General features: G+C 47.9%; 3 protein-coding genes across 13 annotated transcripts in view; 1 reads left to right on the forward strand and 2 right to left on the reverse strand.

Annotated features, from left to right (window-relative positions):
- Positions 1–17,163, reverse strand: part of Cluap1 (clusterin associated protein 1) — a 33,761-nt gene extending 16,598 nt beyond the window's left edge. The window contains exons 1-7 of one of the 8 annotated variants that reach the window (XM_076577497.1): positions 16,231–17,163; positions 12,055–12,166; positions 10,224–10,308; positions 8,788–8,967; positions 5,635–5,730; positions 3,820–3,903; positions 188–321 (exon numbers count right to left, since the gene is read on the reverse strand). In XM_076577497.1, the coding sequence (XP_076433612.1) occupies positions 188–321; positions 3,820–3,903; positions 5,635–5,730; positions 8,788–8,967; positions 10,224–10,308; positions 12,055–12,155 (680 nt within the window). In that variant the 5' untranslated portion in view covers positions 12,156–12,166; positions 16,231–17,163. Of the gene's footprint in view, positions 1–187; positions 322–3,819; positions 3,904–5,634; positions 5,731–8,787; positions 8,968–10,223; positions 10,309–12,054; positions 12,307–14,546; positions 15,641–15,812; positions 16,159–16,230 lie in introns of those variants that run through there. The other 7 variants (XM_076577491.1, XM_076577492.1, XM_076577498.1 and 4 more) reach the window with 7 other exon arrangements.
- C8H16orf90 (chromosome 8 C16orf90 homolog) lies at positions 16,837–19,189 on the forward strand. Of its 2 annotated transcripts, none has more exons than XM_076577514.1 (3): positions 16,837–16,974; positions 17,793–18,146; positions 18,693–19,189. In XM_076577514.1, the coding sequence occupies exons 1-3, from the start codon at positions 16,956–16,958 to the stop codon at positions 18,848–18,850; spliced, it is 531 nt and encodes a 176-aa protein (XP_076433629.1). In that variant the 5' UTR covers positions 16,837–16,955; the 3' UTR covers positions 18,851–19,189. The 2 variants fall into 2 exon arrangements, with proteins under 2 accessions (XP_076433629.1, XP_076433628.1); XM_076577513.1 differs by lacking the exon at positions 16,837–16,974 and adding an exon at positions 17,196–17,381.
- An 875-nt stretch (positions 19,190–20,064) lies between these two features.
- Naa60 (N-alpha-acetyltransferase 60, NatF catalytic subunit) overlaps positions 20,065–26,695 on the reverse strand; it is a 38,082-nt gene continuing 31,451 nt past the window's right edge. For all 3 annotated transcript variants that reach the window (XM_076577511.1, XM_076577510.1, XM_076577512.1), the window contains exons 4-7: positions 25,484–25,580; positions 24,011–24,246; positions 22,699–23,040; positions 20,065–21,354 (exon numbers count right to left, since the gene is read on the reverse strand). In XM_076577511.1, coding sequence (XP_076433626.1) covers positions 22,885–23,040; positions 24,011–24,246; positions 25,484–25,580 — 489 coding nt within the window. In that variant the 3' untranslated portion in view covers positions 20,065–21,354; positions 22,699–22,884. The remainder of the gene's footprint in view (positions 21,355–22,698; positions 23,041–24,010; positions 24,247–25,483; positions 25,581–26,695) is intronic.

Genomic DNA, 26,695 nt, shown 5'->3' on the forward strand with positions numbered 1-26,695 from the left:
CTATGCTGCAGACATCCTGGAAGCAGCACAGAGAGTGAGCGAGTACAGCGGTCTGCTTTTAGGACAAGCAGAAGAGAAATGCGACATGGGTCTCTGGGTGTGACGCTGCTTTTTGATGCCTGAACAGCTACTGGCGCTTACATTCTTTCAACCTTATTTCCGCCTTTCACAGACAAGCTCACTCTACCTGACACTCTGCAGGGTCTGCAGTCGCTTCCGATTTCTTTCCAGTTCTAATTTCCTCTTTTCAATTTTGGCTTCTAAGTTAGCTTCGTCAGAGGCCACATTATTGAGCAGGTCTTTAGTCTTCTGCACCTGTGCCTACATTGAACAGGAAACAGTGAGGTAAGTGCAGGGAGGGCTGTCACCTGACTCTAGGCGCAGAACTCCTTAATGCTTTGGGCAAGGCGACCCCACACAAACTATGCACAAAAGAAAACTAACCCCCCCCCCCCACACACACACACACTGCAACTTAGCTAACAAACTATTCCAGAGACAGGAGTGAAAGGAGGCCACACAGACAGAAAAACTGCCGTTCTCTTCACGAAAAGTGGGTGTTTCTGTGCACGGAAGGAAACAAAAGTCGAAAGAAGAATGTCCTAATAAAGACAGAGAGGCCTAGGATCTGTGTCCAGCCTGCTTGGTTAGGACTGATCAATTAGCACTGCCAGCCTGCCTTCACTTGGGCTGCTCCCTGGTTACAAAGTATCGACCTAGGGAATGGAGACACACACACACACACACACACACACACACACACACACACACACACACACACACACAGTTGGCTCAGAAGGGAACCAAACACAAAACCCTAAAAGTAAGTGGAGAGACTGCTTCACTGGTGGAGTCAGTGCAGAAGCGCCTCCCACAGCAGCAACTAGCTCTTCTGGTGAGACGTGCTTTGGAAGAGGGTCTAGGCACAATGGCCCGAAGCTCTGGGCTGCTGCCACCGCAGGGGTCACAGATGACTGTCTACAGTCACAGGCACTCCTGTCCTTCTAAGAGCAGGTTGGAGGGAAGGGGGCGTGGTGAGAACAAGTGGGCTGGCTTCAGTTCGCTCTGAGAAGCGGCTGCTGGGGGCCTGGCGTTCAGAGCACCAACTGAGCTACACAGGAATCGGGAGCACGACCTGGGTGTGTATGAACCTCCTCCCATGTTCTGACTGCCCAACCCTGCATGAAGGTCTTGATGGCTAGGCGGGATGCACTCTGGTACTCTGCACGTGCGTTAATACACCATAAAGGTTTCTTGGTTTGTTTACTGGCAGGTTTCTGCAAACCATGGGAGCCGCAAAGAAACCAGAATACTAGACACTCTCCAAGATTCTCAGAGATAGGGCATCTTTTGAAACTATAATTACTGACAGTGAATTTATGGCTTCATTACTTGGTGCAAGTTAACTAATCATCTCTGTGGAAATTTTTTGTGTGCCTAAGGATCAGTCTCAAACCCTGACACACTCTAAATAAATTTTTTAAAAAATCCAATACAAATGTAAACTCATTTTAATAGGAAGGTGGGTCCTTACTCAACAGTTTCTTATTTGTTTTTGTTTGTTTGTTTGTTTGTTTGTTTTTTGAGATAGGGTTTCTCTGTATAGCTTTAGAGCCTTTCCTGGATCTCACTCTGTAGCCCCGGCTGGCCTTGAACTCACAGAGATCCTCCTGCCCCTGCCTCCTGAGTGCTGGGGTTAAAGACATGTATCACCATCCCCTGGCTCTCTTTAAGATTGAAAGAAACATTATGCACATTGTATATGTTTGTGTGTGTCTATGAACATGTGAGTTCAGTACCCACAGAAGCCAGAATAGAGAGCATCAGATTCCCTGGAGCTGGAGTTTCAGGTGGCTGTGAGCTGCCATGTAGGTGCTGGAAATGTGCTCTTATCCTATCAGCCATCTCTCCAGTACCCTTAATCAACAACCTTTGCTGATAATGACTCTTCTCTGATTCAAAGTCACAGTGTAGCCTAGGGAATTGATCTAACCTTAAAGTCTGTTATCTGTTCCTCAAGTAAGAAAGATCAGTGTGTAAACAAACACTTCAGCTTTCTGAAACGACGGGCTGGTACTCACAATCCTGTCTAAATACCCATGCTGTCACTTTGCTTTTGCTTTTAGAATTACCAAGCATCAGAGGTAAATACTTTCTGCCAGTGAAGAGCTCACAGAGCTGGCCACTAAGGAGCAGACACTGCCCCGTCTAGAGGACCAGCTCTACATTCAGTGACGACAGCATGTTTGGCCATGTTCACTTGACTCAGTTAGAATACTGGCATGCATAAAATAAGGCTATTTACAGATTTTTAAGTTTAGAAATAATCATACATTTCAAGAAAAGACAGACTATAAGATAAAACACTTTCTCCTGATCTAAGGGAGGGGAAACTGCCAGTAACTGATGTCTAATCACCTTCAATCCTTTGCGTTCCTACTAAAGACATGAAAACCGGACATGAGCACAGCACATGGCCACTGTCACCTGTCAGGCTCAACCCTGAATCCCTGCTTGAAAGAGGGAACTGGCCACAGTCCACAGGAACCGCCATGGCAGGCTGCTGTCACATCCCTGTGGTGGTCCACAGTCCTGAGTGCTCTTCAGCCTTCCTTGGATTTCATGACCTTACTTTTTGGAAAGCATCAGCCAGTTAATTGATAGAATGCTTCCAGTCTGGCTTTGTCTGATGGATTCAGATTATGCATCTTTGGCAGGAATATCACAGAAAAGACTTCATCCTATGAGGTGTCATAATTTCAAATTATTTAATTATGATGCTTCATTTCCTCACTTGCTTTTTCTCTTTGTAATAATAAATATTGTAAAGCCAAGTGTGGTGGTGCGTACTTTAATTCCAGCACTCAGGAGGCAGAGGCAGGTGGACCTCTGAGTTTGAGGCCAGCCTGGTCTACAGGACAGCCAGGGCAACACAGAGAAACTGTTTTAAAAAACTAAAAAAGAAAAGAAAGTATTGTATTGGCAGCTTCCTTGAAGCATTTTTTAATTTGAGAATTGATTGTTTCCTATTTCACTGATCTATGCTATAAAATAAACTACTGTAATTCATTTATGTTGATGTGTAAACAGTCCCTGGTTTGAAGCCCCTCAGGTTGGCACCATGTCTCTCCTACAGACTCCAGGTAACTTTCGAACACCTCTGTTCCTCCTGGCACAGTAAGAAGTTCTAACTTCTCCTACCAGCCCTGGAACAAGCCACTTTTCCTGGGTCCCCTGGCTCTCATTAGTGGAGAATGGCATTTTAAAGACAGGGTCCAGGTGCTAGTGTACTCAGAGCTAAGGAAGTGTGATGGTAGATATGTACACAGAATGAATGATGTTCACATCTCTAACAGCACCTAACTGTCAGTGGGTGAGCGGGAAAGGACGGTGAACGTTCTACCCGTACAGTGCAGCTTAGAATGAAGGGCTCCGGTGTGGCTCAGTGGTAAAGTACTTATCTAGTCTATACAAGGCTCCGAGTTCTAAAGCCTTCTCTACACAGAGACAAAAAGTAAGCCTGGAAATCGTTTAAGTGCCCAGCAGCAAGGAATTGGCTAAATAAAATAGGATAATATTCATCAAAATCTTGAAGTAAGAACTGTTTAATTACTTTAAAACTGGTGAATTTTAACAACTTGATAAAGTGCTTTTACCTCGGAAGGGAAAAGCAGTGGCTATAATACAGGAACCCTGAAATACCCTCTGACTTTCCCCTAAGTCTCTCGCTTCTAGGCCCTGTCCTCCTGTCTGACGCACGAGGAAATCCTATTTTGTGGCGTCCCAGGTGTAAAAACAAACACAGCAGTGCAGTCTTACCAGGATATCTTTTATTGCAATTCTCATCACTTTTTCAGTCTCATTTATTTCTAGAGGTCTAGCAATGGCTTCTGTTCTCAGTTCCTAGGAGAGAGAAAGTAACTTACACATTTTGCAACAAATTCAGTTTTTAATTCCTATTAGCTGACAACTTTTTTTCTTGAGAGCCTTGCTGTTTCCTAAGATGTGCTTGAACAAGAAACTCCCACCCCCAGACTCCAAACTTCTGGGATTACAGATGTTCACCTTCATGTCCACTGATGTCCCCCCAAAGTATGTGAGATATATACATATATATCTCACTAATTCTCCAAAGTTTAACACAGTGCTAGGGACTATGGCTCACCATGTACGAGGCCTGGAATTCAATCTCTGACATAATAAAAAAATAAACAGCAAACTTTCACACTAGTTCACATCTCTGTATAAAACACCTCTCATCATCACCTTCTATAATGCCCTCCAATGCCTATGTGGGCTCTCCTCAGACTCTAAGTCTTCATTTTCAGCTCAAGATCCAAAGCCCAACGGCAAACATGGAATTAACATCCATTACCTTCACTCCTAAATTTGCTTCTGTTCAGATGGCGCACTCCATGAAGACTAACCACTGGACAGCTTGCTGTCTGTGTACCCACCAGCCCCTGAATCTAAGCTTCCGCTTCGGCTCGTCCCTAGCGTAGAATGGAAGTCGGCTATCACAACAGAATGGAAAAGTAACAGAGCAATGGAGGCTGACACACTCGAAAGAGGGCAAGGAAATCAAGTCTGCTTACAGTAAAACACGTCAGACGAGAATGCATGCTTTAATCACCCCCTGTGTGTACACACAAGGACGCCACTGCACTGTTCTTAACCCAGTGGTTCCCAAACTGCTGTTTTGTCAAAACCTGACGCAGACTTGTAGTATTAAAAGAGCCTGGACATGGGAGTTGTGTCCAGTGTTCAGCCAAGTCTGGGAACCATGCTTAACCAGCTGCTTTCAACGGAATAGATGGTGTACACTGCATGATTGACACTGGACAGCAAGTTAGCAAGTTTCATAACAACATCTTCCTCCAGCTACCCAGAAGTGCTGCTTAGATCACTGGCCACAGATCTTTGTTATAATCACCTGGGAAACATTTGACACTCCTAATGCCCAGGTCACATTCCATAACAGTGACACCAGCAGGAGAGCCAGTTTTATAAAGCTCGCTGGGAAGTCTGGGGCAGGGAGTCCTAGGAGCCAGGGGGTGAGAGGTGAACTACTGAGAACGATGCAGAGAAGAGGCACAGGAAGAGAGCCACAGCTCATGCCATGTGTCTGCCAGCCCCGAGCTAGAAGCTAAAGACACTAACAACCAAAGCACGGGAAGTGCCCTCCTAACCCAGGAGAAGGAGAATCGGCTTTCTCCAATGGAGTGACACTGTGTATGTTAACCACGCTAGGGCAGCCCTCATGCTCATGAGTAGTTGGCCAACACAAAATGGACTCCATGCTTTTTGTTTGGGTTGCCTTTTGCTTTTTAGACAAAAAAAAAAAAAAAAAAAAAAAAAAACCATGAAGTTGGGTATGTAAGGGAGGGGAGATCTGGAAGAAGTTGGAGGAGGGGAAAGAATATGATTAGAATATATTGTATGAAAAAATTTTTAATTAAAAAAAATTAAAACCAGTGGTGGCGCCAGTGTCCATTAGAATCAGGAAAGGATTCATATCCTATACCATTTCCTACACATTAACCCACTTAATCAGGTATAGTTGATTAAAAATTGGAAGATCTATAGGACAAGATGCAAAAGAAAACTTTCATTTCTTAACTGAACACTACTTACCCTCAGCTCAACCTCTTTGCCCAGCAAGTCATACAGAGACGCTCCTTTGGCAGTGATTTCGGAAGCAAGCTGTCTGGCTGCTTTCAAATCTGCAATCTGGAAGGAAAATTGCAAGTACAGAATCCTCATTATCCAACAGGCATTGAGCTGCCACTCTGTGAACCTCAATCATTTTCTTCCGACAGGTATATGACTACAGAGCATGCGTTTCAGCAGCCCTGTCTATTGCTGTAGAACTCAGGTCCTAGGACACGAACCTAAGAAACACTAAGTTCAAATGGGACCAATTTCAGGACATCTGGTCTCTCAGAAAGCCAAATGTGAAGTCAAACTGAATTCACAACTACGAGGGATAAGCAAAAGAATGCTTCTGTTTGGACCAGGTCTCTAACGTAAGGACCAAAGGGGCAGCCTGAGAGACACTCTACTGTAGCGTCCAAGGCCAAGGCCGTAGTCTTTCCAAAGAGCTGCTATGGCACCAGAGGAGGTCAGCTCTGCTAGTACTTAGAATCTCATGAGCCACTCCAGGGACCACTGGCAGGAAGATGATGCCAACCATGCTGACGATGACTCCGCATTCAGACTTTCTTAGGGTCTGCATGTCCCCTTCTTCCTCAGTGTGTTAAATCCCAGGGACTCCAAACCTCGGCAGGAGTCCTTGCTCTCTCCTTTTCATGAACAAGTAACCCTTGCCGTCTCTCTCACGTTAACCTGCCAGCAACAACTCGCCTTGGTAACTCTCAGCAGATTACTTCCTTCCCTTTTCTCTGGTCCCACCCGGTGTCCCCTCCACCTCCCATTCTAGCTTGTCCTCTTAAGGCCCAGGGTACCTCCCTCCAGCTGCTCCTACTTTTCCTGCCTGACTGGCAGCAAGTACCCACATTTCTCTCTACGATTTACCTCACTGTTTTCATTTCTCAACAGTGGTATGGTCACAGTTCAGTGTCTGACTTCTCCTTTCTGACAGACGCTTCTAACCCCACGGTTTGAATCCTGGCGTGTTGATGCCTTCGAACTCGCAGCTCCAGCACCACACACAAAGCTCCAGCACCACACACAAACCACTGGCTAGGCACACCCAAAGGGACCGACAGGCTTAACGCATCCGCAGCCAAACTCAGAACAAAAATCTCACTAGCCACACTGGCTAGCTTCATCTTTAAGTTACTAAAACAGTTAAATAATACTAGAGCTCGTTTTCTTGATTAAGCTAGCTACTTCGGCCAGTGGCTTCTGAAGAATACAGCCCAGATGCGGCCCTAGCACATCAGCACGTCAAATCTGGCAACACAGTATCTCATCTACCTCAATTCATACCCAGGCCCATAAAAATCTACCATTAAAACATGCCTGGATCTGGGCTGGTGAGACGGCTCGGCTGGCACAGAGGTGCTTGCCACCACACCTGCTGACAAGGACCCACATGCTGGAAGAAGAGAACCGAGTCCCAGTTAGCTCTGGCCTTCTTGCCCCCTGTGACTCTGTGTGCCTACACATAAATTAACTTTCAACCATGTCTGAACCTCGACTGTGAGCTCTGGTTTGTACCTGCGTGTGCAAGCACGATAATCACAATGCTTTCTGTGGCAGGCCTCTGCGAAGAGCCGTCATGGCACCAGACTGATGTGTGTGTGTTCTCAGCTGGGGTTTTCATTCCTCAGTTTCCTAGCTGAGCCTTGCACTTTTTTTTTTCTTTTTGAGACAAGGTCTCTCTGTGCAGCTTTTGAGCCTGTCCTGAAACTCACTCTGTTGTAGCCCAGGGCTGGCCTCGAACTCACAGAGATCCACCTGCCTCTGCCTCCCAAGTGCTGGGATTATAGGCATGTGCCACCATCACCCAGCCCCCTGAGAACCTCTTTAGTTGCTTCTGCTGAGGCCTTTTTATGGCAAGATGTGAGAAAGCCCTGAAGATAAACTTTCCCGTCCTAACACCATAGCCTAGTGGTTTTCCACTTTTTTGTTTTGTTTTGTTTTGTTTTGTTTCTCTGTGTAGCCCTGGCTGTTCTGGAATTCACTCTGTAGACCAGGCTGGCCTTGAACTCAGAATTCCACCTCCCTCTGCTTTCCGAGTTCTGGGATTGAAGGCATGCAACACCATTGCCTGGCTTAGTTTTCTCTTCTTGACCCTTCTCCCCATCTCAGATCTGTGGGATTTCCAGAGCCTTTTGTTGGGGACTCTGGTCCTAAACAGATAGGTGCCCATTCTATGGGCAGAGATGAAATGAACAGCTATTATTTCCTCTAGTCTGGTCTTGTGTACCACCAGTGAAGTGAAGGACAACTTAGCCTTCTCTGGCTTGCTGTTTCCGTAAGCTGCTCAGAGGCCTGGCAGCTCAGCGCTAAGTCAGCTCCACCTCCTATGTCCCTGGCTCTTACCTTTTCTGAGATGTGGACGTTCTAATCCCCAAGACTGGCCGAAAACTTTGGGGCTCAAGGGGCCTTTCAGCCTCAGCCTTCCAAACAGCTGAGAATACAGGGGCATGGCACCTTGTCTGGCTGAGAGGAAATCGAAAGCCTATATACATGTCTGCTGAAAACCCCACTGTCCACCTCAGAATGAAAGTCACGGCTTTACCTAGGCCAGAGCGCTTGCTTCCGCTCTTTCCTCAACTCTCCAAAGCACACTCTCGTCTTGGGACACCAGTTCCCACCCCTCCCTCTCACTTCTGCAGAGCAGGCATCTCCCCGGAGGCCCCACTGATGGCCCCATTTATGACAGTCCGGCCCTCACACACTCCATTCCCACACTGCTCTGCTGTTCTCCAGGGTACTGAACTGCATCAGACCTTCCACATCTTTATCTTTGCTCACGGTCTGATTCCTCCAGCCCTCTTGGTTTATACCCGTAGCCTCATTGCTTAAATACAATCTGATAAAATCAGGCTTTAAAACAATTAGATTTATTGACTTTGCTTCCATCCCCACACTAATGAGCACAAACTGTTACCACAGACTGGAGAATGGCCTGAGTCAGCCAGTAAGGAAAGGGGTGCTGCAAGTCACACCCCCCACCGCCAGCCAGTCTGAGAAAGGAGCACTCCCTAGGCACAGACTCCACCATCCTTACCTTAGGGCCAAGATCATCACACACACCCCACCGCCAGCCAGTCTGAGAAAGGAGCACTCCCTAGGCACAGACTCCACCATCCTTACCTTAGAGCCAAGGTCAAACTTGAATTTGCTGATATCCTCCTCTCCTATGTTAGAGCCCTCCATCCCTTTGGTCTTCATAGCATTATAAAGAACAGATGTGATCTTCAACAGTTCTTTCACGGCATACCCATCTGCTTGATAAAGCTTCTTAGTATTGAGTTTTATATGTGCCTTTGTGGCCTGTTTTGAGATAGACAAAGTTCTGTTTTGATGTTTTTCTTCAGACAGGGTCTTACTATGTGATCCAGGCTGGCCTGAAACTCACTATGTAGCTGTTGAAGCTAGATTCAAACTCTCAAGTCTCCTGTCTTATCCTTCTAAGCAATGGAATTACAATGTGCTCTACCATACTCTACCTCAAAGTTTAAGGCCCTTTTCAGGTATCGTCCAAATCTCATGTAGGTAATTTGAAAATGTCTCTGCCAGCAACTGATACAACTCAGTGGTTAAGGATAAAACATACTGTAAGTATCTCATATTGTGATAAAGTGCAACCTTGGAAAAAGACACCCAAACTACAAATGTGTATATATATTTGGTTTTTCGAGGCAGGGTTTCTCTGTGTAGCTTTGCGCCTTTCCTGGAACTCATTTGGTAGACCAGGCTGGCCTCGAACTTACGGAGATTCGCCTGCCTCTGCATCCCCAGTGCTGGGATTAAAGGCGTGAGCCACCACTGCCCGGCTCCAAATGCATATACCTTTGACCTAGTTATTCTAATTCTAAGAACTAACTCTAAGCATAAACTTACAGACAAAATGAAAAGCACAGGCTATTTGTAACAGAATTCTTTCAAATAGCAAAGGTGATAAACTATCTAAATACCTATACAAATATCATAATTGTGGGATATTCATGTAAGCAATATTAACTCAAGCATAAGAGAGGAAATTCTATATGCATTTGGAAAGTTCTGCAAAATATACTACTAAGTGAAAAAAGCAAGACACTACACAGCATGTGTAACAGGGAATATATATGCATATTATTATTATTAATATTTAATTAAGATATAAATATTATTGATATGGATGTATGCATTATGATTTGTTTAAATATGCATAAACAAACTGTGGGCTCAGTTTTAACTAGTGGTTATTGTGATTGGAACTCAGCCCAGGACAGACATGGCAGAATGGCAGAGAGTCATTTTACTCTGTATAAGTTCATAATCTAAACATTTTTGAACCATAAAACAGATTACTCATCCAAAAATAAACAAACAAAGCCAAACAAGCAATGAGTCAACACACACACACACACACACACACACACACACACACACACACACACACATATTTTGGTGAAATGGCTCCATAGAAAACTGGCAGTGAATGGTTTTAGAAAGCAAACAATACTCAATTCAAAAACCGTCCCAGGCAGGATTCATCTTTTTCTAACTTATTTGACAAGTCTATAAAACAACTGTGAACTAACCATGAACTGGGCAATTGCCTTAATGAAGAAAACTCGGTCTTGTTCGGTCTCAATGTCAGAAGGGATGTCAGTCTGCGGCTCATATCTGTCAGAAAAAACAAGCATGAGCCAATACAACAGAAAGTTCCTTAAAGTCAGGTGTGGGGGTGCAGGTCTATAATCTCAGCACTTAGGAGGCAGAAGCAGGCAGATCTCAGTGAGTTCCAGGCTAGCCAGGCCTATATAGTAAAACCTACCTAAAATATAACAAAGCCAAACAAAGCGACCAAACAAACAAGGCAAAAAAGGTCCATTAAAGAGAAAGTGGATGATTGAGTATTGCTACTCAAGGCAATATGATTAAGAAAAACTTCAAAAGCAAACAAAATACTCAGGGAGCAAATTCCAACCCAAGAATGAGATTAAGTGACAGAGCACACGATGGCTGAGTGGATAAACAGGCTTATTACCAAGCCTAGCAATCAGAGTTCAACCTCCAGGACTTACATAGTGCAAAGGGAAAACTAACTATTCTCTAACCCCACATGTATGTGGGGTTAGCATGAACCCACACATTTATGTGTATTCACACATGCTTAGCAGGTAAAGAGGCTTGCTGTATAAGCCTAGACACCTGAGTTCAATCCCTAGAAGGAGAGAATCAACTCCACAACCTTGTCCTCTGATCTCCACTCATACATGTGGGCCATGTGTGTGGAGACAGATGAAGATGTAACCAAACCAAATATGGGACTCAGACTACAAACTAAATCTATCTCAAACTTCCAACTCTTAAGAAAATAGCCAAGATTTTGACTCAGGCTGATAGCCCTTGGCCCAAGATAGACACGAGAGCTAAATAATTCACTTTAGGAAATAGCAGTTGCTGAAATTACTTATTTACTGATAATTCACCAAGGCTCAGAAGACTGACTCGCAGCCTGTATCTGTATAGTCTGAAAGGTAAGAATGGATTTTACATTTTAAAAGCAAAGAGAAGGGGCTGGCGTAGTGGCTGAAGAGCACACGCTGCTCTTGCCGAGGACCTGCATTCAGTTCCTAGCACCAATGTCCGATGGCTCACAACTGACTGTAACTGCAGAACAGTCAACAGATACATCATGTAGACTGAATTTTGTGTGTAACAACACATACAATATTTACTCTCTGGTTCTTAACACAAAAGGTTGCCAATCCTTATCATATAAGACTTTTAACACAATGAAAAATCTACATTATTTCTTGTTTTCGATTTTTAGTTTTTTATTTTTAATTATGTGTATGTGGAGGTCTGTGTGTAAGCATGTGCACATCACTACCGGTGCCCACTGATGTCAGAGGTGTGAGGACCTCCCACAGCTGGAGTTATACACAGTTGTGAGCCTTACAACATGAGTGCTGAGAATCAAACTCAGGTCCTCCGCAAGAGCAGTACATGCTCCTAACGCTGAGCATCTCTCCAGCCACATCTGCAAAACTTCTCCTGCAGTCTATTCTGAGTGTGCAAGGTCCCCGCCAAGTTGTGGTGAGGACAGTCACTTCCTCCCACGTTCTTTAAACTCTGGCGATGTCTTTCTTTCAATTTTTAAAATCTGAGAGAGGGTCTCTCACTACGTAGCCCTAGCTGTCCTGGGACTTGATATGTAGGCCACCAGCTTGACCCGGAACTCACAGATCTACTAGCACCATCATGTCTGGCAACTCTGGTGATTTTTCACAAGTTACAACTACGTTCACCCTATGTAGAGTGCACTATATTCTTCCTTTTGTATCACAACAGTTTCCAGTTTCCAGTTAGTGACTGAATGAAACCAACTATTCATGCTGAGATGTGAATAAAGTGCAGTCTAACCTTTTCACAAGCCACAGAAGCACTTCAGAGACGAGCCCAAAGTTGGGTGAGCGGAAATTCTCCATAGAAATATGTCGTGGGTATCCCAAGGCTCTCATCATCTCTGTGAAATCTGTCCAATATAAAACACAATCCAGTCAGTCCTGTCAAATGGCAACTCTTTGGAGAGTAGTTAATCTTATTGTCTCTGCTTTCTCTTCTTATTGGTTCTTCCCAACATAATGTCCACTCAAGGTGCCAAATCCATCAACTCTATAAGAGGAAAAGCAGGGGAGATTAGAATTGTCAGTATCTAATCCATCACCTGAAAAACACCTATGTTCAACAGAGTAGATTTTCTTCAAAGAAATGGGGCTTAGGGAATATCTGAGGCTTTAATTTCTATACAAAATAAAAACTACCTAGCTTCATAAAACATCATAAGAAAAAAATGTTGATAGTGGTTATTTATGGGAGAGCCTAGGTAGGATGAAGTTAAAGATTATATGTTGTTATATTCAGTGAGTATTTATGATTTTGTGACAAATTTTAAAGACCAGTTACCTCATATTCAGAGAAATTTTAAGAGAATGGTTGAACTATATGTAGTATTTAGATTTACTATAGAAACAGATTAGTAAATAGTAATATTCTAAGTTGTGAGCACCTGAAAAAAAAAAGCTACACTGCTTGAAAGAAAGCAGGATTTAGAAATGAAAACAACTACTGGGCGGTGGTGATGCACACCTTTAATCCCAGCACTAGGGATGCAAGGGCAGGTGGGTCTCTGTGAGTTCGAGGCCAGCCTGGTCTACAGAGTAAGTTCCAAGACATCTAGAACTACACAGAAAAACCCTGTCTCAAAAAACAAAAAACAAAACCCTATTTCAAAAAACAAGTAGCTAGGCACAGCGACCAGAAGAAGGATCCCTGTGATTTTGAGGCCAGCCTGACCTACATAGCAAGTTCCAGGCCATCCAGGACTGCTCAACGGAGACTTAGTCTTAAAACAAAACACAACAAAAAGAAAAAGAAACAAGGAAGGGTGCTGTAGCCCAGATGGCAGAGTGCTCGCTTGGTGGCCAGGAAGCTTTGGAGTCCATCCCCAGCACTGACTAAAATCCAAAATCAACTCAGGAGGATCCCAAGTTCAAGGTCATCCTCAGCTATATAGTGAGTGAGAGGCCAGCCTGGACTACATGAGACCCTGCCTCAAGAACAACACAAACACAAACAACAAAAGCCAGTGGAGTCCGAATCCTTCCTGCAGGGCGAGAGTGGAACCCGGAACCTGCTCGGGGCCAGTTTGCAGTTGACGTGAGGCAGCGCTGAAGAGTCTAGTCACCATGGAGATGAAAGACGGCTGCAAACTCCTTGTCACCTAAGAGGTGGCATCTAATCTTCTCCCCATCCTGTGCTGATCTGGCCAGCCAGCCCAGATACCAGGTGTGGGTGTGGAGAAACTTTCCACTGAACTCACCCGCCCCCACCTCCAGTGCAGTCTGCCTGCAGGTTCAAGTACCACCAGGCAGGGCTCTGCCAACCTCACACCTGTGTGAGAGAGATTTAGGAACTGTTGATGGAGGGATGTGACTCTATGGAGTGCTTGCCTAGCATGGGAAAGGCCTTGAGGTTGTAAGGTAATTATTACATGGCAAGAGATCCTGGAGCCCTCCACCCATTAACTCCACCCTTATGTATAAGACAGAGTGGGACTCCCTCCCATGTGTCCATGGAGATGCTCAGGCAGACCACACTGGGCTCAAATTCACTACATACTAAGGATGACTCTCCCCATCCATCTGCCTCTTCCTCTCAGGTGCTGGCAGTACAGGCCTGTGCTACCATGTCTGACTTCATGTAGTGCTGGAGACAGAATCCAGGGCCTAGTGCATTCCAGTTAAGATGCTACATTCCTAGACCTAGATGTGTTTACATTATTGAAAATATGAAGAACCCAGCATTCAGGAGGCAGAGGGAGCAGAACCCTATTGAGTTTGAAGCAAGTCTGATCTGCATAGTGAGTTCCAGGCTAGTGAAACCCTGTCTCAAAAAAGAAAGAAAAGAAAAGAAACTGTAAAGAAAGCTAACTACAGTCAGGTGGTGGTGGAGCACACCTTTGATCTCAGCACTGGAGAGGCAGAGGCAGGAAGATCTCTGTGAGTTCGAAGCCAGGCTAGTCTACAGACTAAGTTCCAGGACAGCCAGAGCTACACAGAGAAACCCGGTAGGTAGGTAGGTAGGTAGGTAGGTGGGTGGTAGGTGGGTGGGTGGGTAGGAGGGAGGGAGGGAGGGAGGGAGGGAGGGAGGAAGGAAGAAAGAAAGGAAGGAAGGAAGAGGAGGAAGGAAGGAAGGAGGAGAAGGAGGAAGGAAGGAAGGAAGGAAGGAGGGAGGGAGGGAGGAAGGGAGGAAGGAAGGGAGGAAGAGAGAGAGAGAGGAAGGAAGGAAGAGAGAGAGAGAAAAGAAAAGAGCACATCCAGAGGCAGGTGGACCTTTGTGGGTTTGAGGCTCACCTCGTTTACAAAGCAGGTTCTAATCCAGCTAGGGCTGTTGTTACACAGAGAAACCCTGTCTCGAAAAATCAAAATGAACACAACCAGCATTTCTGCGTTCCCACAATATGCTGAGATTTTGAACATGTTTCCCGGCTGTACAATGTCTACTCATGTTTCTTGAAGACAGCTATTCAAAACGTCCTGTTGACAATTCCAAATAACCTACTAGGACGATAAAGCAGAGCAAACTGCACCAGACTGTGGACTAGAAAGATGGCAGAAAACAAGTAGCAGTCTCCAGTCAGGCTTCGCCCGAACACTCCCTTCTGCTGAAGCGATCCCATCCCCACTTTAGCCAGGAACAGTCTCTCACACATCACCCAGTTATACAGTACTTATTTAAGGTAGACATTCTGAAATACTCTTCTTGAATACTCTTCCCAGCACATCATTACACTGTTTTAAAACACGATTCTCTCCCAGTTGATCCTAGTAGTTGCTACTCTTCTGCACCGAGGCAAGCTTTTGGGTCACACAGCTCCGTCACTCTTCCTAGCTGTCTGACCCACGAGAAGCTATACTCCTTGCAGTTAAAGCCAGAAACAGAACGTGTGAAATATAACACACATGACAGATGTTCTCCAAAGCGTAGTGACTAATATAAACGTGCCACTTCCCCACACTCTGCGGCAAAGTTCTCCTCAGTATTTGGCGACCAGACAAGCAGGATTCAAACCCCAAAACCGCTCGGCCTAGCTATTTCTTGCCCAAATGACTTTGACCTTCTGCTGCCTGTTTCTTCATCTCTGGACACAGGGCGTAAGAACTGCCTCGGAGTAAACGAAATAACGCCCACAAAGAGAAGAGTATGTGCCAGGTTATTAAAACAACAGCAACAAACCTCAAAAACGAACAACCAATGACAAAAAACTAGCAGCAACAGCCATTCACCCAGTCACCTCCTTGGTTTCAGTGTTTTTTTCTACAAACTCTAACACAGGACAAAGTCTCCATTTCCTATGACCTTTCTAATGTGGCTGCGAAAAACTGAGATAAAATGGGGTAAAACTAAACACGTTCAGTTCCTCAGCCGCTGGAGACACATTCCAAATGTTCTAGCCACACGCGGCCAGAGAGGGACAGAACTTTCCAAAGGTGCTGTAAAGTTCTGTCAGCCCCTGGCTAGTCTGGGGCTGGGGACCACCGCCCTGACCGGGTCTATGGCTCAGGCAGGGGAGCCCCGAGTTTCTGGGAAGCCCACGGGAAAGCGGGGTGCAGCCTTACTGCGGAGGTCGCGAAAAGACATGGTGCTTAGGTCCCCAAGAGCCCACCGGGGCGCCGCTGCTCGCCTCTCCGGAGTTTGCAGGCCCAGCGCTCGCCGGTCTCTATAGCAACCTGCAGAGCACTTGGACAGCGAGCCGTCAGGGCCAAACAAGACCGGGAGCGAATCGGTGCGGTGCGCGCATGCGCAGGACACAGACCAGCAGGTGGCGCTTCTCACCGTTGAGCGCTTTTGTCTCCTGTCTCGTTGTGGCTCTCATCGCCTCACTTCTATAGAGCGCACTATCTATCACCTTATGTGACCGAGGCTCCTTCGTATTTGTAAAAACATAGCTAAAGTAGCCGCAGACTGACGGGAACGAAGATATGGTACCCTCTGCAGAATTCGAGAACTGAACCCGGAGGGATTTCGTGTACGTACAGCTTGTCAGTCTTCCCGACAGGCCGGAAATCAGTATCAAGATCCGTGCGCCAGAGGTTGTCCTGGAAACTGGTTAATTCTGAGAAGGGAGCCACAGTGCTGGTGTGTCGCACCCCAGCGCGGTGGGGTCAGTCCAGACTCAGCAGGAATCCTCCCTGGTAGCTGCTATGAGTCGGGGACAACCGCGATAAAGGAAGACTGGGGAGAGAAGAGATGAGATGAGCCAAGAAGGGTGGGCGAAGAGGAAAGCAAAGCCCCAAGATGGGTAGGCGCAGGATGTAGAGGTGCCCTTGACCTGGACATTGTGGTACAGACCAGGAGTAGATGCTGAAGGACTTAGTATGTGGAACAGGGCCACACATTTGTGGCTAGTCCAACTTAGGTGACAATGCATTTGGACAGAGGGAATGGTCTTTGCAACAAATGGTTTGGAACAATGAGAAATCCACAGCAAATAAATGAAACTCCACTATTATCTGTATACAAAAACAATGGTTCATAAACCTAAATGTAGAACATAGAACTAAACTTTCTACAACGAAATGTAAAGGTTTTGTGACTGAGATGATTCCAAATTAGCTGTAATTTTTTATTTCCACCTTCAAGGCAAGAGTTCCAGTTTGTCCACGTGCGTAGGGAAAAAAATGGCATTATCTACACACTGCCTAACAACTTGTGAGGAAATGGACAATTAGACAAGTGTCACCCAGAACCGTCTTCTCAGCATGATTCAGATCTCTGCAGGTTTGTACCCCAAACCCTCGTTCTCCCGATCACAGATGAGGAAGCTGAGGACCCCAAAAGGTCACCCCATAGAATGACTTTTTAGCATGCCAAAGCTCAACTTTTTTGTGTCTTGCTCTAAATCTGAGGACCAGTGAATTTACCCTAGGTTTCTAGCCCCTCCCCTTGCCCTCCTCCCACCCTGTCCCAACCTGATACCATCCTCTCCCAAATTAAGGGACCCAAGAAGACTGGAGTCTTTACTGTGACATCATAGAACCAGTTGCCATGGGAGACCTGCAGACCCACCCCGTAGGCAGGGGAGAGCAGGCCCTGCTGCACACAAGGCCTGGCCACTCCTCCCCCACCATACTGGCCCTCCATGGAAGCCTTGGTCTGTGCATTCTCTGAGCTTCGAATAAGAGAAGGTGCCTGGCTGCAGGGAGGAGCAGTAGCAGAGATGCCATTCTGTCCTAACCTGGGCCGATCCTAGGGACATGCATGCTTGGGAGGGGAGGAACCCCCGATCTAGGCTGTACGACTGGGCCAGTCCTGTCCCCTTGTACCTACTTTGCTTATACTGGCACCAGCATACTCTTTCTAGGATAGAGGGAACAAAAGAGGGCTTGAGGTGCTGAAAGAGATCTCAGTGCCAAAGTCCTGGGCTTCTTAGGCCCCTCTGTTAGGGGAGCAAACAGGAGAAATGGGAATAGACAAGAACTGAGGCTGGGTAGCCTGGGCATGGGGCCTATCATATAAGCTGGTACCTGCAGTTTTTGCCCAGATGCTGGGCCCACTGGCCACCACCCTCCTGCTCTCTCTCTCTCTCTCTCTTGCAGATGCAGTGAGCTGGGCCCCAGGACGCCCCAGCCACCCTGACACACCACCCAACATCTATGAGGGAGGGCTGGGGGCCCAGCAGCAGCAGGGCCCCGGTGCCCAGGGAAGCAAGCCCAAGAACTTCCGATTGCGTCACCTCCGGAGCCTGGCTCTCTACCTGCCAGGCCACATGCAGCCTGCTGGTCAATGTGGAAGCCACTGGCTAGGCCGGCTCATGGCTGGGGGCAGCCTGCCGAGGCCTGAAGGCTCGGCCTGGCCCCTGGCCCTGCCACAGGGGACCTTGGGTCCAGGTAACAGCCATTGCTCAACCCTTCTGGAAGCCCAACTGCCCAGGGACAGCCTGGGAAATACAGGTGAGCTCTGTTAAGGCAGGACTGGAGACATGAGGGGAAGACTCAAGGGAACTCAGACGGGCCTCTTCCATTCCCCAGCCTTCTGCCAAGAACTAGGAAAGAGCAAAGTGGCCAGGACACACTAAAGTAATGGCATGCTCCGGGGGCCAAGATCTTGTTGAATTTTTCTATCCGTGTGCCCTGCTATTGATCCCGCACTGTGGATGTACACTCCAAGTCCTGTGAAATCTCAGGGGTGGTAGTATGCAGCTGGCACAGCTGGAGCCTGGTGGGATGTAGAAGTGGGGTGTAGATCTGGGACTCAGTTCTGGGTTCTAATCCTCGTTCTGTATCTTGATGGACCTTGGGCAGCTCTCCCTCAGTTCATTTTTCAAATGAAGGGTTCATGACATTTTCAGCTTGACCCACTGATGTCCCTTTCCCGACTAGTTCTTTCAAGAATGTAGCACAAGCCCTTCAATTGTCTTGAGGGTTGTAAGGTCCGGGGACACCAAGGTAGGGTTTCAAGTTGGGTCCCTGAGTGACTTCTCTTTCCTTTTTCCTCAGCTTCCAGTTCCAGCATGGACCCAGCCAAGGGTGTCCCCTCCCAGTCTGGTCCCCCTGAGGGCTTGGGACTCAGGCCCAAGAGGTCCTGGAGAGCCTTGGAGGAGACCATGTGTCCCTTGTGCAAGAGAACCCGCTCTGGGGCCTTGGAGAGGACATAAGGATCCAAAGTGCCAGGGCTGGGGACAGTAGGGGGAGAGTGGCCGAGGAGGAGGCGGCCAGGTTTACTGAGGAAGGGTTCAGTCCCAGCGGTAGCCTCCCCACTGAGATGGCCCCCATAGTTGCCCAGCACCAGACCTGGGCTAGTCTGGGGACAGTATGAGGGAGGGAGGAGGAAGTCCCATGGGAGGGACAGAAGAAATGGAAGCATACCCGTGCCCTTGCAGCCTGCCCAAACTCCGGTCAGCCACTTGTACCTGGGAGGCCAGGCCGAGCAGAGTCGGGTTCCTGAGAGGCCAGGGAGTCCTCAGGTCTAACCTCAGTAAAAGCCAAGGCCTACACACCTTCTTGTCTGTCTGTCATCAAGTCAACCCAGTCAAAACCGCCCTGCAGCCATTCAGGGGAGCTATCCTGGGGGTACAGAGAGTCATGAGCCAGGTCCAGGGAGGCTTTGTGGGGGAGCCCCTGAACATGGTAGCTCTGGAAGGCAGGCAGCGTCTCATTAGGCCTGAACACAGGGCATGGCATTCCAGGGACAAAGGGATGAAATGTAGGTTTGGTTTAAAGAGGGAACCAGGAGAGGACCAACCAAGGCAGGCATGTTGGCCTGGACCCCAAACTGCTCCTTTCGAGGGATTAGATGAATTTATGGCCCCACAGGAACCCATCAGGATGGCCACAGGCCTTCTTCCAGCTGGACTAGACTTCAGGTACCTGGATTTTGACGACCTTGGGTATTAACATTTGGTACTGGATCAAGTTTTTGTTGTAGGCCCATTCTGTGCCCTGGAAGATGTTTTGTAGCCTCCCAAGAATGCCAGCAGTACCCTCCTCCAGGCTGTGACCACACAGATTGTCTCCAGAGACTTACCCACTCTGGTTGGGAGCAGAGCCATGGCCTCCGTTGACCATGTGCCTGCATGACCCTTGGAGTCTTAGAAGCTATGATGGAGATGGGGGCAGAAGAGTTGGGGAAGAGAATCACACAGTTTCACACTTGGATCAGGTTCTAGCTCAGAGCTGAGAGCCAGGGTGTGGGTATGAACTGACAGGCAGCTGCTTTCAGCAGCAGACGCCTTCACCAGGCTCACACTCCTCTGCAAGACAGTGGCCTGCATGGCTGGGGCACCAGGAAGACTGCAGCAAGCAAGCTCCCAGCCCTCAGCCCTAGCCCAAAGCACCAAGTGTGAGAGCCAGCTACCAGTGACAGGACGAGACTAGTGAAATTGTTTATTTGTTTGTAATGAGACTACACACTACGATTCGTTCAGCCCTGGGCTGGACACTGCAGTAATTGGGAACAGGAGGGAAGAAAGACAGGTCGAGGACTTTGAATTGGATTTAAGACTATCCAAGTCAGAACCTTCTGGAAGACTCTTCCTTGACCACACAGGGCAGAAATTAAAATCACATGATCACCACTGACTGAAAAGGAAGGGAACATGGGGCTGGGCCTCAGCACACAACCAAAACCAGTCAGGACACCAGCCACCTGGGGCCGGCTCTGCTGAGGAAGGGGAATGCTTTTCCTGCCTTGGCCTTCCTGCTTTGTGAGGACCCTTCCCTCCCTGAGGCCAAGCAGCCTTGGGCTGGCTCTAGGGCCTGAGAGCCCTAATCCAGGAGATGCTGAGGGAGGGAAGCCTGTCAACAGAGCTGTTCCTAATCAGTCTGGCACAGTGAGAGGCTGTGAGGACGCCCTGCATGGGCACCTGTGATACTGCAGCAATGCTGGGCAGGCTCTGGGGGCACAGGAAGGGACGCTGCAGGTACAATCCACGGCACTGACAAGAGCCTCTGCCTCGGGGCTGAAGGGCCACAGGCACCAAATGCCCTCTACTCCCAAGGCCAAGTCTCATGAGTCCACAGTAGCAGAGATGCCCAATGCAGAGCTCAGCCTTCTCCTGTCTGCATTTGGCCAGTCCTTGAAGCTTCAGCTTCTAGAAGGATGAGCAAGGGAGGAACCCAGAAGCCAACAGCCCCCAGTTCTTGGCTCAGCTCCAAGTGCAGGTCGGCTATATGGAACTTGCCCGGATTCGACAGGCAGGATGATCCTCTGGACAACAGGACGCAGGGAGTAGGCGGCCTGAGGAACAAGGAACCGTCCATCTAACTGACTATGGTGAGGGCTGATTCCGAAGCTTTACGTTCTTGTGAAGGGCAAGACCCACTCTTTCACCCCAGTCTCCAGCCTTTCATGAAAAACTGCTTCCGCTGTCTAAGCCTCTTTAGGGCATTCCTATAAAAAAAACCCTGGCATTCTCTTTGCCGTGCCTCTTTATTCTAAGGTTCCTGTGTCTTCAGCGTCAAAGATGTCCATATTCTTTTCACAGCAAAGTTCAGTCCGTTCTGTAGGAAAGATGAAGGAGCAGGAGGCAGGAGAGGCCTGGCAAGACCTTTTCCAGTGAATGTAGCCAACACCTGCCAGGCCATTGGGATGGTGCCAGTGCATGGAGGCAGGACAAGGGCTCCAGGTGGAGGGAGAAGTTTCCAGAAGCAGGAAGACAGCCTGCAGGGAAGAGAGCAGGGCATGTGAAGGCACTGCAGGATGCTCACCCACTTCACCCTCTGGCCTGTGGGCTTCTGCGGAGCCAGGGTACACCAGAGCAGGAGCCCTTTCTCCAGCCCCAGTCTCACAGTGGCCAGCAGCCTCCCTGGAACTTAACACAAATGCAAGCACCTGGGTGTGTGCCAGTCCTCAATGTGGATGGCCAATGTAGCGGGCTCTGCAATACCCAAACCTCTTCCAGTTCTGCAATTCTCTGTTCTCTTGGCTTGGGAGACCAGCTCTCAGCAACCAAAATGGTTGCATCCAGGCAGAATCTTAACCTCATTTACAAGTTGTTGGCATGGGCTTTGGACAATGCCACATGGAGATGCCCTGGTGACGGCACTGGTGGTGAGAGCAGTCGTCTGGGTCACAGGTCACTGGTGCCTCTTGTCGGGTAAAGCCAAGTAACTGTGGGCCTCCAGTAGGAGCTGCTTGGCCTTTCTGTACCTTCCTAATGTTTGAATCACATGACACCATCATTTTAACAGGAAAAAAAAAATTTGTTCAGATCCTGGGGAGATGGCTCAGTGGTTAAGAGCATATGCTGCTCTTTCCAAGGACCAGGATTCAATTCCCAGGATCTACATGGCACAACTGCCTATACCTCCATTTCCAGAGACTCCAATGCCCTCAAATTCTCAAGAGATAAATTAAAAACATTAAAAAAAAAAAAAAAAAGTTATCCAGGGGCTGAAGAGATGGCTCCATTGGAAAAGTGATTGTTATATAAATATAAGGATCTGCTGGGCGGTGGTGGCGTATGCCTTTAATCCTAGCACTCGAGAGGCAGAGGCAGGCGGATCTCTGTGAGTTCGAGGCCAGCCTGGGCTACCAAGTGAGTTCCAGGAAAGGCGCAAAGCTACACAGAGAAACCCTGTCTCGAAAAACCAAATAAATAATAAATAAATAAATAAAAGGATCTAAGTTTGAGCTCTAGCACCCACATAAAATGCCTAGGTAGGCAGCTGAGAGACAGAAACAAGAGGATCTCCGAGGCTCGCTAGCTAGCCAGTGCAGTTAAATCAGTGAGCTACAAGTTCCGTGAGAAACCCTGTTTCGAAAGTAAGGTGGAGAATAATCGCCCCCACGTTGAGCTCCATGCTCCACCAACGTGCACACGTGGATGCAAATGTACACACACAGTCTAGGGAGGGAAAAGAGATCCGGCAAGTGGTGTGAGGCCTTTGGTCCCTTGCTCCTCCAAACGCTTCTGGACCCACTGTGAACTGCTCCCAAGTACCTGCCTAGAGACTCCCTGTCTCTATAAGCACCAGACTCCCCAGGTCCACCATCTGTCCCTACCTGTCGAAGACCAGCACACACTCTTCTCCTGAGCCAGCATAGCACCGGGCCTGCAGCTGGGGCAGGCCGACGGGCCGGCAGGTGGCCACCAGCTCCTTGCAAAGGACAGCAGAAGTCAGACAGACAGGAAAACAGGCTCCACAAAGTGCTGAGGACAGAGGCCTGGGGGAGGTCGCCCCAATGGCATCACATGGTCCGGCTGTATTGGATTCCACCTTTGGTGGAGATGCCGGACCATGGCAGAAAGCTGCAGAGCAGGCTGTGGGCCTGGCGGTAGAGCCTGTGTGGGATGGAACAGGGACTCAGGTTGGCTAGTGCCGAGCCCAGGTGCTGGATGTAGTCTGTAGGCTCTGTCAAGGAAGATACCAATATGGCCCCGTCTGCCTTGCCTGCCCACATGCAGCGTCCTTGGAGTCTGATCAATGACCCACAGCATTGTTCCCACGTGGCACACTGCACTCAACTGGAGGCCAAGGGCCTATTAAACCTTAGAAAATACTAGAAAGGCTCATTAAGTGGACTATCAATTTGGGAAATAATGCACAGTAGAGTCATATAGGACAATCACCATAAGGTAATTAACAAAGACCAGGGCAGGATCTATAAACCAAGTGTTCCTAGTTCTCCAGACGGAACAGAGCCCACCCCAACAAGGACACGTTTCAGCAGTGCTAACCCCTGGATGCCCATACATGCCTGACTTCATGTGAGCTGGGGCTATGGAGCTTGGGCAAACCTGTTTCCTGTTTTACTTCTCTCAAAACACCCACAGGTACATGTGGTGTATTCTGGGCTATTACCCATGGCTGCTGGGACATCTGGTTTTCTTCCTTCCAGCAAGGACACCATTAGAGGAGAGAATTGGGGGTGGGTGAATACACCTTCGATCATGCAACTCCATGAGGAAGGTCTGAACCCAAGTGTGTTCTGCCACTGTTTACTTTCTTCTCTGCATCACAGGCTGCATTGGGGGGGGGGGGGCACTTGTATCTGCTATGCTTACTGCTGACCCCTGGAACAGGATATGTTCCCTATTTCTTGAGTAGATGGATCCATCCTAGGCCCAAAGAATTAAAACCCAACCTTCCTGCTGGGCTGAAGCTGCCAGAAAGTGCCAATTTTCCTAATGTATGCAACCAATCAGGTGCATTAGACCTGCCCATACTCTGAGCTACTCAAGGAGCAACACTACAAGCTAAGCCAGTGACTGTCACCCGAAGGTGGCCACAGTTCCAGCTGACTTTCTGGTTCTTCTAGCCCTCTAGCCAGGAAACCACAAAGCCTTCTCCCTCCCTTCCAGAAGTAAAGGATATAAGATGGTCCAGGGAGGGTGGCCGCCATTGATGTAGAGGACGTAGGTGAAGCCATCTTTGAGGACCCCTCGGATGGAGTAATAATACGGCAGATAGTGATGCTGCTTAAAGTCTCTGTTTTCATAGAAGTTTATTGCTGTATTGTTGGTGGTGAGGACATGTAGGTAGATGGCTTTGCAGTGGTCCTGGGCAGTGGTTGAAATATGATCCTTTAAACTTTCTAGTAAAAGGGAACCTGGGGAGAGGAGAGGAAGGTTTCCCACAGCAGGGCAGTTAAGAGGACGTAGATAAAGGCACAGTTCTGCAGGAGTCTAGAGGGCTATGCTCCCAGACCTGAAACTAGTCTCTGGTCACCTCCCACTGTCCAAGTCCCTAAAAGATCCTAGCTAGAGACCCACATCCTGGGCCTTGGCTTGGCCCACCCTAACATCCACCCATCTATGACGTGCTGGAGTGTGTGAAGGGACTGGGCCCGAGATAACCACAGGATCTCCAATGACTTGGGGCAACAGCAGGATGTCTGAGAGGCATTTCGGTGAGGATCCAGTGATGATGGTGTGCCAGGACCCTTGAACCGGACCAATGACTCATTGCAATGAACGTTCTGTGAGTGGAGCTGATTGGACAAAAGGTGTCTGTGTGACACCCCAGAGCACCCAGTGCCACTAGGAGGAAGGAAGAGGTGAGAAAGACGGAGAAGCCAGGTGGTTTTTGTTTTGTTTTTTAGTTGACTTTTGAGGGAGGGTTCTTTTGGCGGAATGCTGCAGGGGTGAGGAGAGTATGTGAGGGATTGGGAGGTGAGCAGGATTGGGTACATGATGTGAAATTCCCAAAGACTCAATAAAGAATTATGTTTTCTTAAAAAAAAAAAAAAAAAAAAAAAAAAAAAAAAATCCTAGCCAGACAGAACCCATAAACTACGTATCACTGTGGACCACAGATGTATCCTGGAAGTGCTCTGGGTCCACAGAAGACACCAACCTTTCAGGCAACAAAAAGTGTAAACCAGAACCCAGAGGGTGTGAGAAAGGCCTGCGCTGAAGAAAGGACTTCTGCTCACTGCTGTGTGGTGGGGTAGGGTGAGAATCTGATGACCTAGAGTCTGACGAGTGCTGCAAAGTGCTGTCTCTCCAGCTGTTCATGGTCCTTGTTCTGAACTGAGGACATCTTGCCAGTACACACGACTGTGCCTGGCAGCACAGGAGAGTTAGGGAGGGCTACTCCTTCCCGAGGCTGTACTGGAGTTGTGGCTGATCTGTTCGTGACAGATCTGGGAGGGTGTAAACAAAGAAGGCCTGTGGGTGGGGCGCTGCACTGGGAGGACATTACCTGCCCCCACATTTGGACAAGGAAGAAGAGACGTAGGGTGAAGCTGTGAGCTGAAGACCTCAGAAGAAGTAACTGGTGTGGTGGGGGTTGATAACTGGTCAGGGGGCAGCAGTGGTTCAAGCCGTGAGCTTTCTGCCTCTTACCTATGCCGTGTTTTCTGAATTCTTTCACCACTCCCAGGCTTAGAATGTATGCAACTTGTGTATCCACAGAAAAGCTGGAGGCTAGAATATCTCCATCCTAAAGGGAAAGTCAGAGATAAAGTCAGGGCAAAGCAGAACCTATCAGGGTTCTGTGTGTCCACTCTCCATATCCTGACATGTGCAGCCACAGGTAGGAAGAGGCAGAGCACAGAGGACAAAGGACACCTATGATGGCCCATAAAACAAGAGGGTGCAGGCCCTGTTGGCAGAATGCTGCTATGGTGAGAATACACCCACGAGGAGCTTTGCTTTTTCTTTTTTTAAGGTTTTGAGACAGGGTTTCTCTGTGTAGCTTTTGGAGCCTGTCCCAGAACTCGCTCTGTAGACCAGGCTGGCCTCAAACTCACAGAGATCCGCCTGCCTCTACCTTCCGAGTGCTGGGATTAAAGGTGTGTGCCACCATTGCCTGGCTCCACAAGGTACTTTATGCCAGAACCAGTGACATTACAGTAAGAGACAAATGGCTGGGAATGGGGATGTAGCTAAACAGTAGAATGCATGTCTGGCAGACATAAGGCCACTGGTCTGATCCCACCACAAAAGGAAAACAAAAAAGAAAACGATTGTCCAGAGTGGTCACACATAGGTTGTCAACAAGCAGTGATACAGTTGCCATGACGCGAGACAGTGGACAAGTGAAAAGTTGCCTGACATTCATTTGTGTGTCGGAGTGAGCATGCATGTGCAACATCGCTGTGTAGAGGTCAGAGGACAACTTTGGGAGTTGGTTCTCTCCCTCCTCCATGTGGGTGCTGGGAACTCAGCCTCTCAGATTTTTACTGCTGAACCATATTCAAGTGCAAAGTTTTAAAGTTTATAAAGAAAAACATACTGTCCCTGGTGACTATGAAAAGCAGGTTAAGACAGCTATCCACTCTGCTCTGCTGCCCATGCTGGGCAGAGTGGCACACTGTGATGTACTATAGCATGGTACTCCATGAATATCTCTTGTAATGGACACATAATGCCTCCTGAGTCATGACTCTGACCATGAGGTTCTCATGTTATTCCAACCTCCTAATAACAAGAAAGATCTGCCATTTGTAAAGTTTTCTCTTCCAAGAAAGGATACCAGGCAACTTGGCTTTTCTGCTTCCCATTTACCAAGTAGATCCTATGTGTTAGGCATGTGCTGGACCAGGCCCTGCCCCT

This window comes from Peromyscus maniculatus, chromosome 8 (genome assembly GCF_049852395.1).
Source record: "Peromyscus maniculatus bairdii isolate BWxNUB_F1_BW_parent chromosome 8, HU_Pman_BW_mat_3.1, whole genome shotgun sequence".
In the NCBI taxonomy this organism is placed as follows: domain Eukaryota; kingdom Metazoa; phylum Chordata; class Mammalia; order Rodentia; family Cricetidae; genus Peromyscus; species Peromyscus maniculatus.